This window comes from Mobula birostris, chromosome 5 (genome assembly GCF_030028105.1).
Source record: "Mobula birostris isolate sMobBir1 chromosome 5, sMobBir1.hap1, whole genome shotgun sequence".
Taxonomy (NCBI): Eukaryota; Metazoa; Chordata; class Chondrichthyes; order Myliobatiformes; family Myliobatidae; genus Mobula; species Mobula birostris.
The window spans coordinates 40,989,446-41,008,053 of NC_092374.1; the positions used below are offsets into that span (position 1 = coordinate 40,989,446).

General features: G+C 42.8%; 1 protein-coding gene across 2 annotated transcripts in view; it reads left to right on the forward strand.

The window, feature by feature from the left end:
* The window catches only part of mrps27 (mitochondrial ribosomal protein S27), a 218,909-nt gene that overhangs the window by 169,856 nt on the left and 30,445 nt on the right, over positions 1-18,608 (forward strand). For both annotated transcript variants that reach the window (XM_072257947.1, XM_072257946.1), the window contains exons 6-7: positions 8,751-8,829; positions 12,197-12,312. In XM_072257947.1, coding sequence (XP_072114048.1) covers positions 8,751-8,829; positions 12,197-12,312 — 195 coding nt within the window. The remainder of the gene's footprint in view (positions 1-8,750; positions 8,830-12,196; positions 12,313-18,608) is intronic.

The window sequence follows — 18,608 nt, forward strand, 5'->3', positions numbered from 1 at the left end:
GGTTCCACACAGTAGGCTTATTCAGAAAGTCAGAAGGCATGGGATCCAGGGAAGTTTGGCCAGATGGATTCAGAATTGGCTTGCCTGGTGAAAGTAGAGGGCCGTGGTGGAGGGAGTACATGAGTACATTCAGATTGGAGGGTTGTGACTAGTGGTGTCCCACAAGGATCTGTTCCAGGACCTCTACTTTTCGTGATTTTTTATTAACGACCTGGATGTGGGGGTAGAAGGGTGGGCTGGCAAGTTTGCAGACGACACAAAGGTTGGTGGTGTTGTAGATAGTGTAGAGGATTGTCGAAGATTGCAGGGAGACATTGATAGGATGCAGAAGTAGGCTGAGAAGTGGCAGATGGAGTTCAACCTGGAGAAGTGTGAGGTGGTACACTTTGGAAGGACAAACTCTAAGGCAGAGTACAAAGTAAATGGCAGGATACTTGGTAGTGTGGAGGAGCAGAGGGATCTGAGGGTACATGTCCACAGATCCCTGAAAGTTGCCTCACGGGTGGATAGGGTAGTTAAGAAAGCTTATGGGGTGTTAGCATTCATAAGTCGAGGGATGGAGTTTAAGAGTCGTGAGGTAATGATGCAGCTCTATAAAACTCTGGTTAGGCCACACTTGGAGTACTGTGTCCATTTCTGGTTGCCTCACTATCGGAAGGATGCGGAAGCATTGGAAAGGGTACAGAGGAGATTTACCAGGATTCTGCTTGGTTTAGAGAGTATAGATTATGATCAGAGATTAAGGGAGCTAGGGCTTTACTCTTTGGAGAGAAGGAGGATGAGAAGAGATATGATAGAAGTGTACAAGATATTAAGAAGAATGGATAGCCATCGCCTCTTCCCCAGGGCACCACTGCTCAATACAAGAGGACATGGCTTTAATGTAAGGGGTGGGAAGTTCAAGGGGAATATTAGAGGAAGGTTTTTTACTCAGAGAGTGGTTGGTGCGTGGATTGCACTGATTGCACGGCCTGAGTCAGTGGTGGAGGCAGATACGCTCGTGAAGTTTAAGAGACTACTAGACAGGTATCTGGAGGAATTTAAGCTGGGGGGGTTATATGGGAGGCAGGGTTTGAGGGTTGGCTCAACATTGTGGGTCGAAGGGCCTGTAATGTGCTATTCTATGTTCTATCAGTAAGACCGAAGATTTGATTGTGGACTTCAGAAAGGGTAAGACAAGGGAACACACACCAGTCTTTGATCAAGGGATCAGAAATGGAAAAGGCGTAAAGTTCCTGGGCATCAGCATCTCTGCAGATCGATCTTGGGCCCATTGTAGTGATGTAGTTACAAAGAAGGCATGGCAGCGGCTATATTTCTTTAAGAGTTTGAGAAGATTTGGTATGTCCCCAAAGAAACTCGCAAATTTCTACACTTAACCTTGGAGAGCATTCTAACTGGCTGCATAACTATCTGGTGTGGTGTGGGTGGGGGGCACTGTACAGGATCAAAATGAGCTGCAGAAGTTGCAGACTCAACCAGCTCCATCATGGGCACTAGCATCCCCAACATCCAGGACATCTTCGAGTAGCGATGCCTCAAAAAAGGTAGCGTCCATCATGAAGAACATCATTCAGGATATGCCCACTTCTCATTGCTACCATCGTTAAAGAGGTACAGGAACCTGAAGGTGCACACTCAATGATTCAGGAAAAGCTTCTTCCCTTCTGCCATCAGATTTCTGAACGGACATTAAACCCGTGAACACTACCTCATTCAACACACACAAAATGCTGGAGGAACTCAGTGGGCCAGGCAGAATCTATGGAAAAGAGTACAGTTGACGTTTTGGGCCAAGACCCTTCAGCAGGACTGGAGAGAGCAAAAATGATTTTTGTTTCCTTTTTTCTCATTTTTTTTCTCCAGAACTGCTGAAGGGTCTCAGTTGAAAACATCGACTGTACTCTTTTCCATAGATGCTGCCTGGTCTGCTGAGTTCCTCCAGCATTTTGTGTGTGTTGCTTGGACTTCCAGCATCTAATCTGCAGATTTCTCTTGTTTGTGAATACTACCTCACTACCTTTTTTGTACAACTTATTTAATTGAACTATACATATATTTTTGCAGTTGTTATCAGCATTATGTGCCATGTCGTAAGGCATGTAAGATGTGGGCGATCTTGTTCTTTGACCATGATTGTTCTTGGCAAATCTTTCTACAGCAGTGGCTTACGATTGCCTTCTTCTGGGCAGTTTCTTAACTAGACATCGGGTGACCCCAGCCATTATAAATATTCTTAAAGATGGTCTGCCTGGCATCAGTGGTTGCATAACCAGGACTTGTGATGTGACCCTGATGGGGGGACTAAGCAGGTGCTACACCTTGCCCAAGGGTGACCCACAGGCTAGTGGAGGAAAGAAGCACCTTACATTTCTGTTGGTAGAGGCGTATCTCCACTCCACCCTCCCCACCCACCCATTCTTATGTATTGCAATGTACTGCTGCCACATAACAACATATTTCACGATATATGCCAGTGATATTAAACCTGATTCAGATTCTGAATTTGGATAATTTCATGAGGACAATGTTGGTAGTGACTTTTCAGATATAGATCGTCCAGATCTTGGAAGCATACAGGAGAAGTGTCTCATCATGAATCTTTATCTTTATCATTGGAGGGCATTGCAGTGCAGCAGAAAATGCTTTGTGGGTGACCTTCATCTGTAGCTGTTGAAAATGTCTTGTTAAATACGTTATTATGCCTTTTTAGTAGACTTTTTGAATAATTTTGTCCCCAGCAAGAATCACAATGGTATATGTTCAGTTAATGAAATTGACCTTGACAAATGCAATTTAACTTGAGCTGAGATTGCTTCTGACACTGAGTATAACTCCTCTAACAATGAATCAATACAATCAGAAAGGATTGCCTAGTATGGTTGTTAGAGTTGAATGTCTTGGAAAAAGTGCTGCTTCATTTGTTTTATTGAAATGCTGCTGACAGTAGTCTGAATTTGGAAGTAGCATGTAATTAAGTTACTATTGTCACTGGAGTTCTGAGTGCCAGCTACCATTAGAGACAGGCTGCAACACCAGTTAGCCCAGTGAGCCCAGCAAAGATATTATCCTGCATGTGAATTTTGCTAAGATTTTTAAATCCTAAAGTGTCTTGGCAAGGTGGATGTGCAATTACTTGGGTGTTCACCTCGACAACAGACTTGACTGGAAAACTAACACCAAGGCTGTTTACAAGAAGGGGGTGAGCAGACTCTATTTTCTAAGGAAGCTGAGATCCCTCAATGCATGCAGCAGGATGTTGGAGATCTTTTACCAGTCTGTTGTAGTGAGTACAGTCTTCTTTGCGGCTTTATGTTGAGGGGACAGTATCCGTGCTGGTGATGCACAAAGATTAAATAATCATCAAAAAGGCTGGATCCATCCTTGGCTACAACTCGGACTCTTTTGTGTTAGTGGTGGAGAGGAGGTCACTAAACAAACTGTTATCCATAATAGACAATCAGTCACATCCTCTCGAGGACCTACTGAATAAGCGGTGGAACACCCTTTCGAGCAGACTCATTCAGCTCCACTGTCACAAGAATCGTTACAGAAAATCTTTCCTCCCAAATGCAATAAGCATATACAACAGTTCATCTCTGCACAACAGAAGAACAAACATCATAGTACAATGCTCTTTGTTTTATTATTTTGTACAATATTATTGCACAGTATTGCACATTAGTAAATTATTAGTGTGTATATTATTATTCTGTATTTAATTCTTAGTTAATATTATTATTTATTATTATTATTATTGCAAAGTGTGTTTTTAAATGTTTCTGCTGTAGCTAATTTCTCACTCAGGATCAATAAAGTACTTATTAAGATGTTATTTTTTCTTGTGGAAGAATCTAGAATGAAGAGTCTCTGTTTAAAAATAAGTGTTCATACACTGAAAATGAGATTTTCTTCACTTTGGGTCGCAGAGGCTTCAAACACCTATATTTTTAAAGCCAGGGATACCTGCAAATATATGAATTGGGAAAAGAGTAGGCCGCTTCACCCTTCAAGTCTGATTTGTGCTTAAAGAAGATGGTGGCTGATCTGCCTGTAAGCTTAACTCTGTAATTCCATCTAACTGTGTTAAACCATCATCCACTGTCATCTCAGGCATCTGTTTACCTGCTGTGCAAGGGGCTAAAGAATATCATGGTGAAACAAGAATAAAGAATGGTGAAAAATATTCAATACTGTAGTTCTGTTTCCACTGTCCTTTGAGGAAGTGTATTTGATAAATTGGTTTATTATTGTTACTTGGACTGAGATACATTGAACAATTTTGTTTCGCATCCTTATGAAGAATTAAGTGTTACAGTTACAGAGGGAGTACTTTGCAGCAGACAATGAGGTGCAAGGCCATGATATGGTTGGTTGTGTTGTCTAGAGCCCATCTTAGGGTACAAGAGGTCTATTCACTAATCTTATAACAGCAGATAGAAGGTGTCCCTGAGTCTGGAGGTGAGTGCTTTCAGACTTTCATATTTTCTGCCCAATGTGAAGAGGGAGAAAAGAGAAAACGTCCAGAATGAGAGGAGTTTTTGATTATGTTGGCTGCTTTACTGAGGCATCAAAGAGTATAGACAGAGTCCAGAATCAGAATCAAATTTAATATCACTGGTATATTTTGTGAAGTTTATTATTTTGCAACAGCAGTTTATTGTAATACATAATAAACTACTGTAAATTACAATAAGTATATACTGTATAAAAATAAATAAGTAGTTCATAGAAAGAGGGAAAAATAGTGAAGTAGTGTTCAGGGTTCATTGTACATTCCCAAAGATCTGGTGGCAGAGGGGAAGAAGCCATTCCTGAAACATTGAGTGTGTGTCTTCAAGCTCCTGAACCACCTCCTTGATGGTAGCAATAAGGAGAGGGCATGTCCTGAGAGATGAATGCTGCCTTTTGAGACATCGTCTTTTGAAGATATCCTCGATGCTTGGGGATGCTAGTGCCATGATGGAGCTGGCTGAATTTACAATTTTCGGCAGCTTTTTCCAATGCTGTGCAGTGGTCCCTCCATACCATTCAATATTGCAACCAGTTAGAATGCTGTCCACGATACATTTGTAGAAATTTGCGAGCATCTTTGGTAACATAACAAGTCTCCTCAAACTCCTAATGAAATAAAGCTGTTGTCGTGCCTTCTTTGGGCTCTGGATAGATCTTCATAGATGTGGACACCCAGGAACTTGAACAACAGGAATTCTGCAGATGCTGGAAATTCAAGCAACACACATCAAAGTTGCTGGTGAACGCAGCAGGCCAAGCAGCATCTGTAGGAAGAGGTACAGTCGACGTTTCAGGCCGAGACCCTTCGTCAGGACTAACTGAAGGAAGAGTGAGTAAGGGATTTGAAAGTTGGAGGGGGAGGGGGAGATCCAAAATGATAGGAGAAGACAGGAGGGGGAGGGATGGAGCCAAGAGCTGGACAGGTGATAGGCAAAAGGGGATACGAGAGGATCATGGGACAGGAGGTCTGGGAAGAAAGACAAGGGGGGGGGCACCCAGAGGATGGGCAAGAGGTATATTCAGAGGGACAGAGGGAGAAAAAGGAGAGTGAGAGAAAGAATGTGTGCATAAAAATAAGTAACAGATGGGGTACGAGAGGGAGGAGGGGCCTTAGCGGAAATTAGAGAAGTCAATGTTCATGCCATCAGGTTGGAGGCTACCCAGACGGAATATAAGGTGTTGTTCCTCCAATCTGAGTGTGGCTTCATCTTTACAGTAGAGGAGGCCGTGGATAGACATGTCAGAATGGGAATGGGATGTGGAATTAAAATGTGTGGCCACTGGGAGATCCTGCCTTCTCTGGCGGACAGAGCGTAGATGTTCAGCAAAGCGGTCTCCCAGTCTGCGTCGGGTCTCGCCAATATATAAAAGGCCACATCGGGAGCACCGGACGCAGTATATCACCCCAGTCGACTCACAGGTGAAGTGTTGCCTCACCTGGAAGGACTGTTTGGGGCCCTGAATGGTGGTAAGGGAGGAAGTGTAAGGGCATGTGTAGCACTTGTTCTGCTTACACGGATAAGTGCCAGGAGGGAGATCAGTGGGGAGGGATGGGGGGATGAATGGACAAGGGAGTTGTGTAGGGAGCGATCCCTGCGGAATGCAGGGGGGGGGAGGGAAAGATGTGCTTAGTGGTGGGATCCCGTTGGAGGTGGCGGAAGTTACGGAGAATAATATGTTGGACCCGGAAGCTGGTAGGGTGGTAGGTGAGGACCAGGGGAACCCTATTCCTAGTGGGGTGGCGGGAGGATGGAGTGAGAGCAGATATACGTGAAATGGCGGAGAATGCGTTTAAGAGCAGAGTTGATAGTGGAGGAAGGGAAGCCCCTTTCTTTAAAAAAGGAAGACATCTCCCTCATCCTAGAATGAAAAGCCTCATCCTGAGAGCAGATGCGGTGGAGATGGAGGAATTGCGAGAAGGGGATGGCGTTTTTGCAAGAGACAGGGTGAGAAGAGGAATAGTCCAGATAGCTGTGAGAGTCAGTAGGCTTATAGTAGAAATCAGTGGATAAGCTGTCTCCAGAGACAGAGACAGAAAGATCTAGAAAGGAGAGGGAGGTGTCGGAAATGGACCAGGTAAACTTGAGGGCAGGGTGAAAGTTGGAGGCAAAGTTAACAAGGTCAACAAGTTCTGCATGCGTGCAGGAAACAGCACCAATGCAGTCATCAATGACATGCAGAACTCGTTGACTTTCTGAAATTCGGCCAACAATAGTGTCGTCTGAAAATTTATAGGTGACTTTTGACCTGTGCCGAGCCACACAGATGTGGATGTACAGAGAGGAGAGCAGTGGGCTAAGCACACTGCTTAGGTGCGTCAGTGTTTGTCAACGAGGAGGAGATGTTCTGATTCACATAGACACTGGTCACCCAGTGAGGAAGTCAAGTATCCAGTTGCAGAGGAAGGTACAGAGGCCCACATTTTGGAGATTAGAGGATGAGAACTGTGGGTATAATTGTGTTGAATGCTGAGCTGTAATCAATAAACGGTAGGCTGACGTAGATATTGCTGTTGTTTAGGTGATCCAAGGTGGAGTGCAGAGCCAGTGAGATTGAATTTACTATAGACTTACTGTAGTGATAGGCAATCTGCAGCAGGTCCACATCCTTGCTTAAGCAGGAATTGATTCTAGCCATGACCAACCTCTCAAGGCACTTCATCACAGTAGATATGAGTGCCACTGGGCGATAGTATTTGAGGCAGCTCACCCTGCTCTTCTTGGGAATGTTGGCCTTTTGAATCAGGTGGAAACCTCCAACTGCAGCAGTAGGAGATTGAACATTCCCACCATTTGGTTGGCACAGACTTTCAGAGCCCTACCGGGTACACCATTAGGGCCTGAAGCCTTGCAAGGGTTCACCCTCTTGAAAGATGTTCTAAAGTCAGCTTTCGAGACAAAGTCAAATCTCGTCAGATGTTGCAGAGATTTGCACAGGTGTAGTTTTATACTTCATGCATAAAAGGCATTGAGCTCATCTGGAAGTGAAGCATCAAACCCATTCATAGTGTTATGTTTTACTTTGTAAGAAGTAATGGCCTGCAAACCCTGCCAGAGCTGACATATATCCCATTCCATCTTTAACTACAAGTGGAATTGTTTTTTTTTTTGGCTCTTAAAATAGTCTTCTGTAGGTTGTACCTGAAATTCTTGTATAATTCTGGATCACCAGTGTTGAATGCCACAGATCTAGCCCTCAGCAGACTACAAATCTCCTGGTTCATCCATGGCTTTTGGTTTGGGTATGTCTGGAGGTACACACTCATCCACACAGGTGATGATTAAGTCAATGACAACTGTGGCATGTTCATTCAGATTCAAGGATGGGTCCCTGAGTATTGTCTGGTCAAGCTGCTCAAAGTGGTCCTGTTAAGAACTCCTCTGTGTCCCTTGACAACACTTCTTGGTCCTCACCACCGGTGTTGCAGTCTTTAGTCTCTGCTTGTATGCTGGGAGTAGAAGTACAGTCAGGTTATCAGACTTTCCCAGTGTGGCCATGGGATGGCACAGTAACCATTTCTGATTAACAGTGGTCAACGATATTGGCTGCTCTGGTTCCACAGATAAAATGTTGATGGCACTTGTTCAGAGATTTTTTCAAGCTGGACTGGTTGAAATTCCCTGCAATGATTAGGAAGGCATCAGGCACACAGTTTTGTGCCTGCTGATTATGCTGCTCAGCTCCTCCTGACGTTGGCCCGAGGAGGACTGTACACTGCTATCAGGATTATGGCAGAAAACTCCCTCAGCAGATAAAAAGGATCAAATTTGACTGCAAGATCCATACTGGAGAGGCTGGTTTTTTGTGATGTTCCAAAGGCTCATGGTCCTCTTGTTTTATATAAATGCTTCATATTTTTCAGAAGAGGCACCTGCTTTGAGATTTCCATAAGAAACTGGAGTAGGAGTTGACTAATTTATGTCTACTGCACCCTTCAAGATTATGGCTAATGCTCTAGCTCAATGTCATTCTAAAAGTAACTACCTCTTTGTTCCCATACGGGGTTTACCTGTCCCTATAACTCCTTTTGTGATATACAATTGGACAACTTGGCACAGTGGTGGTGTAATATAAAAACAAATTGTTGTTCTGTTGTATCCTATATTAAATTAAAGAGAAATATTCAATAGACATTATGCATCTTTAAAGGGAAAAAAAGTCAAAGGTGTTCTGCTTTTGACATTGAAGATTTTATTTTCCTCTTGTAAATCCATAATTTGTAAATCTATTTACAGGTACAATATGGAATTTTTCCAGATAACTTTACAGCAAATTTACTCATGGATTCTTTCATCAAGGAGGGAGACTTTACAAGTAAGTAAGAAAAGTTGATTGAGAATAAATGTATAGAATTGTAGAGGCATAAAGCATTACAGCACAGAAACTGGCCCTTTGGCCCATCTAGTCTATGCTGAACTGTTATTCTGCACAGTCCTATTGATCCACACCAGGACTATAGCCTTCCATATCCCTCCCATCCATGTACTATCGAAACTACTCTTAAATGTTGCAATTAAACTCACAACCACCTCTTCCACACTTGCACCACCTTCTGACTGAAGACGTTTCCCCTCAGGTTCCCTTTAAATACTTCATCTTTCTCCCTTAACCTATGATCTTTAGTTCTTGTCTCACCCAAACCTGGGGGGGGGGGGTGCCTGCTTTCATTTACCCTTTCTATACCCCTCTTAATTTTGTATACCTCTATCAAATCTCCCCTCATTTTCCTATGTTTCAGGGAATTAAGTCCTAACCTATTTAACCTTTCCCTATAACTCAAGTCCTTAAGTCCCAGCAACATTCTTGTGAATTTTCTCTGCACTCTTTCAATCTTATTGATATCTTTCAAGTAGGTGGGTGACCAAAACTGTACACAATATTCCATATTTGGCCTCAACAACATCTTGTACAACTTGAACGCAACACTCCAACTCCTGTACTCAATACCTTGATTTATGAAGCCCAATTAGCCAAAAGCTCTCTTTATGACCCTCTCTACCTGTGTTGCCACTTTCAAGGAATTGTGGGTCTATATTTCCAGATGTACAACAATTGTTGAGTTTAAGGAAAAGTACTGCCAATCTTTTTGTCTATTTTTATTGCACAGAAATTTTTAAAATGTGTTAAAATGTAACTTTGAAATGAAATAGCATCATTATGGTATATTCCTGCCATTGATAAGCCATGTATTCAAGTAATTAAGTGTCAAATCACTAATGGGCACACTTCCAAAGATCAATATCCCTTTCCATTGGAGAGAGGTACAATGAGTTCCTCTCTCATACTCTTGTACTGGTTTAGATCTGGTAGCCATTTTGGAATTTTTGTCACTGGGACGTTTTCCTGTTTGAATGGTGGTATCATCCTACAGTGTCAATATCTTAGTTCCTGTTGGTAGACTTATTAATCATGGTCGTCATCATGGTGTATGAAACACACAAAATGCTGGAGGAACTCAGCAGGCCAGGCAGCATCTATGGAAAAAAAAGTACAGTCGATGTTTTGGGCCGAGACCCTTTGGCAGGACTGGAGAAAAAAAAAGAGTAGATTTAAAAGATGGGGGAGGGGAGAGAGAAACACAAGGTGATAGGAGAAACCGGGAGGGGGCGGAATGAAGTAAAGAGCTGAGAAGTTGATCGGTGAAAGAGAGATACAGGGCTGGAGATAGGGGAGTGTGATAGGAAAGGACAGAAGGCCATGGAAGAAAGAAGAGTGGGGAGCAGCACCCTAGGGAGGCGATGGATAGGCAAGGAGATAAGGTGAGAGAGGGAAAGAAGATGGGGAATGCTGAAAGTGGGAGGTGTCATTACTGGAAGTTTGGGAAATCGATGTTCATGCCATCAGGTTGGAGATAATGGCATATGAAATAGGTTTGATAGATCAGGCTGCCGTTTCATGTTTTTTAAATTTGTATCTGAGGCGTCCCCCACCCAGCTGTATCCTTTTGGTCAACTGAGGTTAATATGTTGCAAGATCCTATCAGGAAGACTTGAACTTTTTTCCTTCATTTTTACTTGAAAACAAATTTACTGTTGTTGATTGTCATCCTCCTTTTCATCTAAATTGGATAATCGAAATATACACTCAGGGGCCATTTTATTAGGTACCTCCTGTACATAATAAAGTCACCACTGAGTGGATACCCTTATCAAAGTATTGAGTATAAGAGCTGGAATGTTATGATGAGGTTGTATAAGGCATTGGTGAGGCCGAATCTGGAGTATTGTGTTCAGTTTTGGTCACCAAATTACAGGAAGGATATAAATAAGGTTGAAAGGGTGCAGAGAAGGTTTACAAGAATGTTGCCAGGACTTGAGAAACTCAGTTACAGAGAAAGGTTGGATAGGTTAGGACTTTATTCCCTGGAGCGTAGAAGAAGGAGGGGAGATTTGATAGAGGTATATAAAATTATGATGGGTATAGATAGAGTGAATGCAAGCAGGCTTTTTCCACTGAGACAAGGGGAGAAAAAAACCAGAGGACATGGGTTAAGGGTGAGGGGGGAAAAGTTTAAAGGGAACATTAGGGGGTGCTTCTTCACACAGAGAGTGGTGGGAGTATGGAATGAGCTGCCAGACGAGGTGGTAAATGCGGGTTCTTTTTTAACATTTAAGAATAAATTGGACAGATACATGGATGGGAGGTGTATGGAGGGATATGGTCCGTGTGCAGGTCAGTGGGACTAGGCAGAAAATGGTTTAGCACAGCCAAAAAGGGCCAAAAGGCCTGTTTCTGTGCTGTAGTTTTTCTATGGTTTCTATGGATGTTCATGGTCTGATGATGCTATACTATAGCCCATCCATTTCAAGGTTTGACATTCTCTGCATTCTGAAGTGCTCTTCTGCACACCACTGCTGTAACATGTGTTTATTTGTGTTACTTTTGACTTCCTGTCCACTTGAACCAGTCTGGCTATTCTCCTCTGAACTCTCTCATTAACAGGGCATTTTCAGTCATTGGATGTATTTTTGTTTTTCACACCATTCTCTATAAACTCTAGAGAAAATCCCAGATCAGCAGTTTCTGAGAAACTCAAACCACCTGTCTGGCACCAACAATCATTCCATGGTCAATATCACTTGGATCATGCTTCTTCCACATTCTGATGTTTGGACTGAACAACAACTGAATCTCCTGCTCATGTCCGCATATTTTTATGCATTGGGTTGCTGCTACATGCTTGACTGATTAGATATGTGCATTAACGAGCAGGTGTACCTGATAAGGTGGCCACTGAGTGTATGTCTTTGCAGTTAGTTGTACCTTGCAGCTACCCTACCAATCAAATATTCATGAAAGTTACTTGTCTGAGGATTATGAAATTTTTAGTGAGCCATGTGAAAGTTTCCCGGTTTTTAAATGGACCTTAATGGTTCTGAGCCATTTTTTTTTTTACCTGCACCATTACTGTAATTGGTTTCCTTTGCACAAAAAGTCTGGAAATCTGATTGCAATAGCTATAATGAGGCACCCTCATTAGGCAAAGTTAGTCATTGAGAATCACAAAGCATTTCCATTGTCATTTTAATATTTAATGACTGCAGTGGATTTATAATGTTCTTCTATTGTGTATGTGTGTGTCTAATCAATAAAATGCAAGAAATGCATTATGCTTCAATTAAAAATATTTTGCATCCAAGTTGACTGAGGATGGCACATAAAACTGCCGTTGTCTTTCCAGATGCCCTTGCTGTTGTCAATGAACTGATGCTCCAGGAAATGTTTGATGAGAAATGCACGCAGCTTCTTTCCCTCTATGTTCTATATAAATATCTGCACACTAAACCAGAACTGAAGGTAAAATAAATTGAAATTTCTCTCTCTGTGCAAAATTACATACTATTTCTTATTATGTGGTTGGCATGGATGACAAGTTAAACAGGAACTTATGTTCAACCTTGAGAATTTAAATTCTGCACATGTCTCCGCTTTCATTAATAAATTACATTTTGGCTGATATATGAAAATGTATTAAATCTTTTGTATGCCTTTGTAATCTTGCATAAAGTGGAAGATGACATGCCGAAAGAGAAGCCAGATAAGCACATGAGAGAAAACAGAACAGAACAGAGATAGGCTTAGTTGAAGAAAAGTTGGGAGGAGGGTTGTAACTTGTGAATGGAGGCATGATTAAGTTAAGCCAAGTGGTCTGTTTCTATGCTTTACTGAGATAACTGAGACCATTGCAGTGGTAAAATAAAAACAATCTAGCATTTGAGAGATGGTGAAAGAAATTCACTTTGTGACAAACTATTTTTATTGAAAGCATTTGTTTAAAAAATCCATCAACATCCATATATATGTTTTAATTATTTTAGTCATGAGTCTCCTGCTTGAAAATCCAAGCACGCAATCAGTATATGGAGCATGGGCTGCAGTGAATAGGGGCCCTGTCACTTTCAATCGAGCAAGGGAGGAAGGTGGTGAATTTTGGGGGCTGTAATTGATGGTCAATTTAGGGGAGCAAGTGGTGAGTTTGGGTTTGTTTGTGACCAGATGTAACAAGGGTTTCTTTGGGTGACTGAGGTCAGGAAGTTGGAGTATGAAAGGAGGCAGTCAGGCACTGGTCACATATGGTAGATTTGAGCATGGGGTTGAACAATGTAGGGAAAAGATTAGGTGAATGGATTTGAAGGAGAGCTCAGTTTGTGTTCCCAATGCCAGATTGGGACCTGCTTATGGAAGCCTCCTTTGAAGTGCACCACTACAGAGTGAATAAGACCATAAGACAAAGGAGCAGATGTCGGCCATTCGGCCCATCGAGTCTGCTCTGCCATTTTATCATGAGCTAATCCATTCACCCATTTACTCCCACTCCCCTGCCTTTTCACCATAACCTTTGATGCCCTGGCTACTCAGATACCTATCAATCTCTGCCTTAAATACACCCAATGACTTGGCCTCCACTGCTGCCCGTGGCAACAAATTCCATAGATTCACCACCCTCTGGCTAAAAAAAAATTTCTTCGCATCTCTGTTCTGAATGAGCACCCTTCATTCCTTAAGTCATGTCCTCTCGTACTAGACTCCCCCATCATGGGAAACAACTTTGCCGCATCCACTCTGTCCATGCCTTTCAACATTCGAAATGTTTTTATGAGACCTCCCCTCATTCTTCTAAACTCCAAGGAATACAGTCCAAGAGAGGACAAACGTTCCTCATATGTTAACCCTCTCATTCCTGGAATCATTCTAGTGAATCTTCTCTGTACCCTCTCCAACGTCAGCACATCCTTTCTTAAATAAGGAGGGCAAAACTGCCCACAGTTCTCCAAGTGAGGTCTCACCAGCACCTTATAGAGCCTCAACATCATATCCCTGCTCCTATACTCTATTCCTCTGGAAATGAATGCCAACATTGCATTGGCCTTCTTTACTACTGACTCAACCTGGAGGTTAACTTTAAGGGTATCCTGTAGGAGGACTCCCAAGTCCCATTGCATCTCAGAACTTTGAATTCTTTCTCCATTTAAATAATAGTCTGCCCATTTATTTTTTCTGCCAAAGTGCATAACCATACACTTTCTAACATTGTACTTCATTTGCCACTTCTCTGCCCATTCTTCCAATCTATCCAAGTCTCTCTGCAGACTCTCCATTTCCTTAGCACTACTGGCCCCTCCACATATCTTCGTATCGTCAGCAAACTTAGCCACAAAGCCACCTATTCCATAATCCAAATCGTTGATGTATAATATAAAAAGAAGCGGCCCCAACACGGACCCCTGTGGAACACCACTGATAACCGGCAGCCAACCAGAATAGGATCCCTTTATTCCCACTCTCTGTTTCCTGCCAATCAGCCAACACTCCATCCTCGTATGTAACTTTCCCATAATTCCATGGGCTCTTATCTTGTTAAGTAGCCTCGTGTGTGGCACCTTGTCAAAAGCCTTCTGAAAATCCAAATATACAACATCCACTGCATCTCCCTTATCTTGCCTACTGGTAATTTCCTCAAAAAATTGTAATAGGTTTGTCAGGCAGGATTTTCCTTTAAGGAGTCCATGCTGAGTTCTGCCTATCTTGTCATATGCCTCCAGGTACTCTGTAACCTCATCCTTGACAATCGACTCCAACAACTTCCCAACCACCGATGTCAAGCTAACAGGTCTATAATTTCCTTTTTGCTTCCTTGCCCCCTTCTTAAATAGCGGAGTGACATTTGCAATCTTCCAGTCCTCTGGAACCATGCCAGAATCTATCGACTTTTGAAAGATTATCGCTAATGCCTCCGCAATCTCCACAGCTACTTCCTTCAAAACATGCGGGTGCATTCCATCTGGTCCGGGAGATTTATCTACCTTTAGACTATTCAGCTTCCTGAGTACTTTCTCTGTCATAATTGTGACTGCGCACACTTCTCTTCCCTGCCACCCTTGAGTGTCTGGTGTAGTGCTGATGTCTTCCTCAGTGAAGACTGATGCAAAATACTCGTTCAGTTCCTCTGCCATCTCCTTATCTCCCATTACAACTTCTCCAGCATCATTTTCTATCGGTCCTATATCTACTCTCACCTGTCTTTTACTCTTTATATACTTGATAAAGCTTTTAGTATCCTCTTTGATATTATTTGCTAGCTTCCTTTCATAGTTAATCTTTTCCCTCTTAATGACCTTCTTGGTTTCTTTTTGTAAGGTTTTAAAAACTTCCCAGTCCTCTGTCTTCCCACTAATTTTTGCTTCCTTGTATGCCCTCTCCTTTGCTTTGACTTTGGCTTTGACTTCTCTTGTCAACCACGGTTGCATCCTTTTTCCACTCGAAAATTTCTTATTTTTGGAATATACTTGTCTTGCACCTTCCTCACTTCTCGCATAAACTCCAGCCACTGCTGCTCTGCCGTCTTTCCCGCCAGTGTCCCTTTCCAGTCAACTTTGGCCAGTTCCTCCTCATGCCCCTGTAATTTCCTTTACTCCACTGAAATACCGACACATCAGATTTCGGCTTCTCTTTTTCAAATTTCACAGTGAACTCAATGATGTTATGATGACTGTCTCCTAAGGGTTCCTTCACCTCAATCTCTCTAATCACCTCCGGTTCATTACACAATACCCAAACCAGTACAGTCGATCCCCTAGTGGGCTCAACAACAAGCTGTTCTAAAAAGCCATCTGGCAGATATTCTACAAATTCTCTCTCTTGAGATCCAGTGCCGACCTGATTTTCCCAATCCACTCGCATGTTAAAATCCCCCACAATTATCATAACACTGCCCTTCTGACAAGCCTTTTCTATTTCCAGTTGTAATTTGTAATCCACATCCCTGCAGCTGTTTGGAGGCCTATAAGTAACTGCCATCAGGGTCCTTTTACCCCAAGCTATTTCTTAGCTCAACGCATGGAGATTCTGCACCTTCCGATCCTATATCACCTCTTTCTAATGATTTAATATCATATCTTACCAATAAAGCCACGCCTCCCCCTCTGCCTACCTTCCTGGTGTTAAGGTAGGTCCTAGGTAGGTCTGCCTACCTACCTAGTGCTGTTAAAACCTGGTACACAAAGACAAGTGTGCTTTAGAATAAGTGAACAAATTTCTTGCAGTAAAAAAACAAGCTGTCATGGAAATTGCAGTATTACCTGTGTAGCCGATAAGGAAATAAACTGTTCCACACAAGCAGGATTTGTGACAGGAAATTCCAGATCGGCACAATTTTGTTACTGAATTTTAGTTGTATTCTACTCCAAAGTTTTAACCTATGTTGAACAGAAGATATTAGCAGCATCCGATTGAGTTACTAGACCACTATAGAACATATAGAACATAGAATAGTACAGCACATACAGGCCCTTCAGCCCACAATGTTGTGCCAACTCTTAAACCCTGCCTCCCATATAACCCTCCACCTTAAATTCTAACATATACCTGTCTAGTAGTCCCTTAAATTCCACTAGTGTACATGTCTCCACCGCTGACTCAGGCAGTGCATTCCATGCACCAACCACTCTCTGAGTAAAAAAACTTTCCTCTAATATCCCCCTTGACCTTCCCACCCCTTACCTTAAAGCCATGTCCTCTTGTACTGAGCAATGGTGCAGTGGGGAAGAGGTGCTGGCTATCCACTCTATCTATTCTTAATATCTTGTATACCTCTATCATGTCTCCTCTCATCCTCTTTCTCTCCAAAGAGTAAAGCCCTAGCTCCCTTAATCTCTGATCCTAATGCATACTCTCTAAACCAGGCAGCATCCTGGTAGATCTCCTCTGTACCCTTTCCAATGCTTCCACATCCTTCCAGTGAAGCGACCAGAACTGGACACAGTACTCCAAGTGTGGCCAAACCAGAGTTTTATAGAGCTGCATCATTACATTGCGACTCTTAAACTCTATCCCTTGACTTATGAAAGCTAACACCCCATAAGCTTTCTTAACTACCCTATCTACCTGTGAGGCAACTTTCAGGGATCTGTGGACATGTACCCCCAGATCCCTCTGCTCCTCCACAATACCAAGTATCCTGCCATTTACTTTGTACTCTGCCTTGGAGTTTGACCTTCCAAAGTGTACCACCTCACACTTCTCCGGGTTGAACTCCATCTGCCACTTCTTAGCCCACTTCTGCATCCTATCAATGTTTCTCTGCAATCTTCAACAATCCTCTACACTATCCACAACACCACCAACCTTTGTGTCGTCTGCAAACTTGCCAACCCACCCTTCTACCCCCACATCCAGGTCGTTAATAAAAATCATGAAAAGTAGAGGTCCCAGAACAGATCCTTGTGGGACACCACTGGTCACAACCCTCCAATCCAAATGTACTCCCTCCACCACGACCCTCTGCTTTCTGCAGGCTAGCTAATTCTAAATCCACCTGGCCAAACTTCCCTGGATCCCATACCTTCTGACTTTCTGAATAAGCCTACCGTGTGGAACCTTGTCAAATGCCTTACTCTAATCAGTCCTACCTTAACTTCTGACATCCTTTTGTTCCTTACATAATTGAAGAATGCCTTGGGGTTTTCCTTTACCCCACTTGCCAAGGCTTTCTCATGCCCCCTTTTTGCTCTCCTCAGCCCCTTCTTAAGCTCCTTTCTTGCTACCCAATATTCCTCAATAGACCCATCTGATCCTTGTTTCCTAAACCTCATGTATGCTGCCTTCTTCCAACTGACTAGATTTTCCACCTCACTTGTCACCCATGGTTCCTTCACCCTACCATTCTTTATCTTCCTTGCTGGGACAAATTTATCCCTAACATGCTGCACAAGATCCCTAAACATCGACCACATGTGCATAGTACATTTCCCTGCAAAAACATCATCCCAATTCACACCCGCAAGTTCTAGTCTTATAGCCTCATAATTTGCCCTTCCCCAGTTAAAAATGTTCCTGTCCTCTCTGATTCTATCCTTTTCCATGATAATGCTAAAGGCCAGGGAGCGGTGGTCACTCTCCCCCAGATGCTCACCCACTTTGAGATCTGTGACCTGACCCGGTTCGTTACCTAATACTAGATCTAGTATGGCATTTCCCCTAGTCGGCCTGTCAACATACCGTGACAGGAATCTGTACCGGACACACTTAACAAACTCTGCCCCATCTAAACCATTGGAACTAATCCGGTGCCGATCAATATTAGGGAAGTTAAAGTCACCCATGATAACAACCCTGTTATTTTTGTACCTTTCCGCAATCTGCCTCCCAATCTGCTCCTCGGTATCTCTGCTGCTACCAGGGAGCCTATAGAATACTCCCAATAGAGTACCTGCTCTCTTCCTGTTCCTGACTTCCACCCATACTGACTCAAAAGAGGATCCTGCTACATTACTCACCCTTTCTGTAGTTGTAATAGTATCCCTGACCAGTAATGCCACCCCTCCTCCCCTTTTTCCCCCTTCTCTATCCCTTTTAAAGCACTGAAATCCAGGAATATTGAGAATCCATTCCTGCCCTGGTGCCAGCCAAGTCTCTGTAATGGCCACACTACATCATAATTCCATGTATGTATCCAAGCTCTCAGTTCATCACCTTTGTTCCTGATGCTCTTGCATTGAGGTACACAAGTTTCAGCCCTTCTACCTTACTGTCTTTACACCATTTATTCTGCTTCTCTTCCCTCAAAGCCTCTTTATATGTTAGATCTGGCTTTA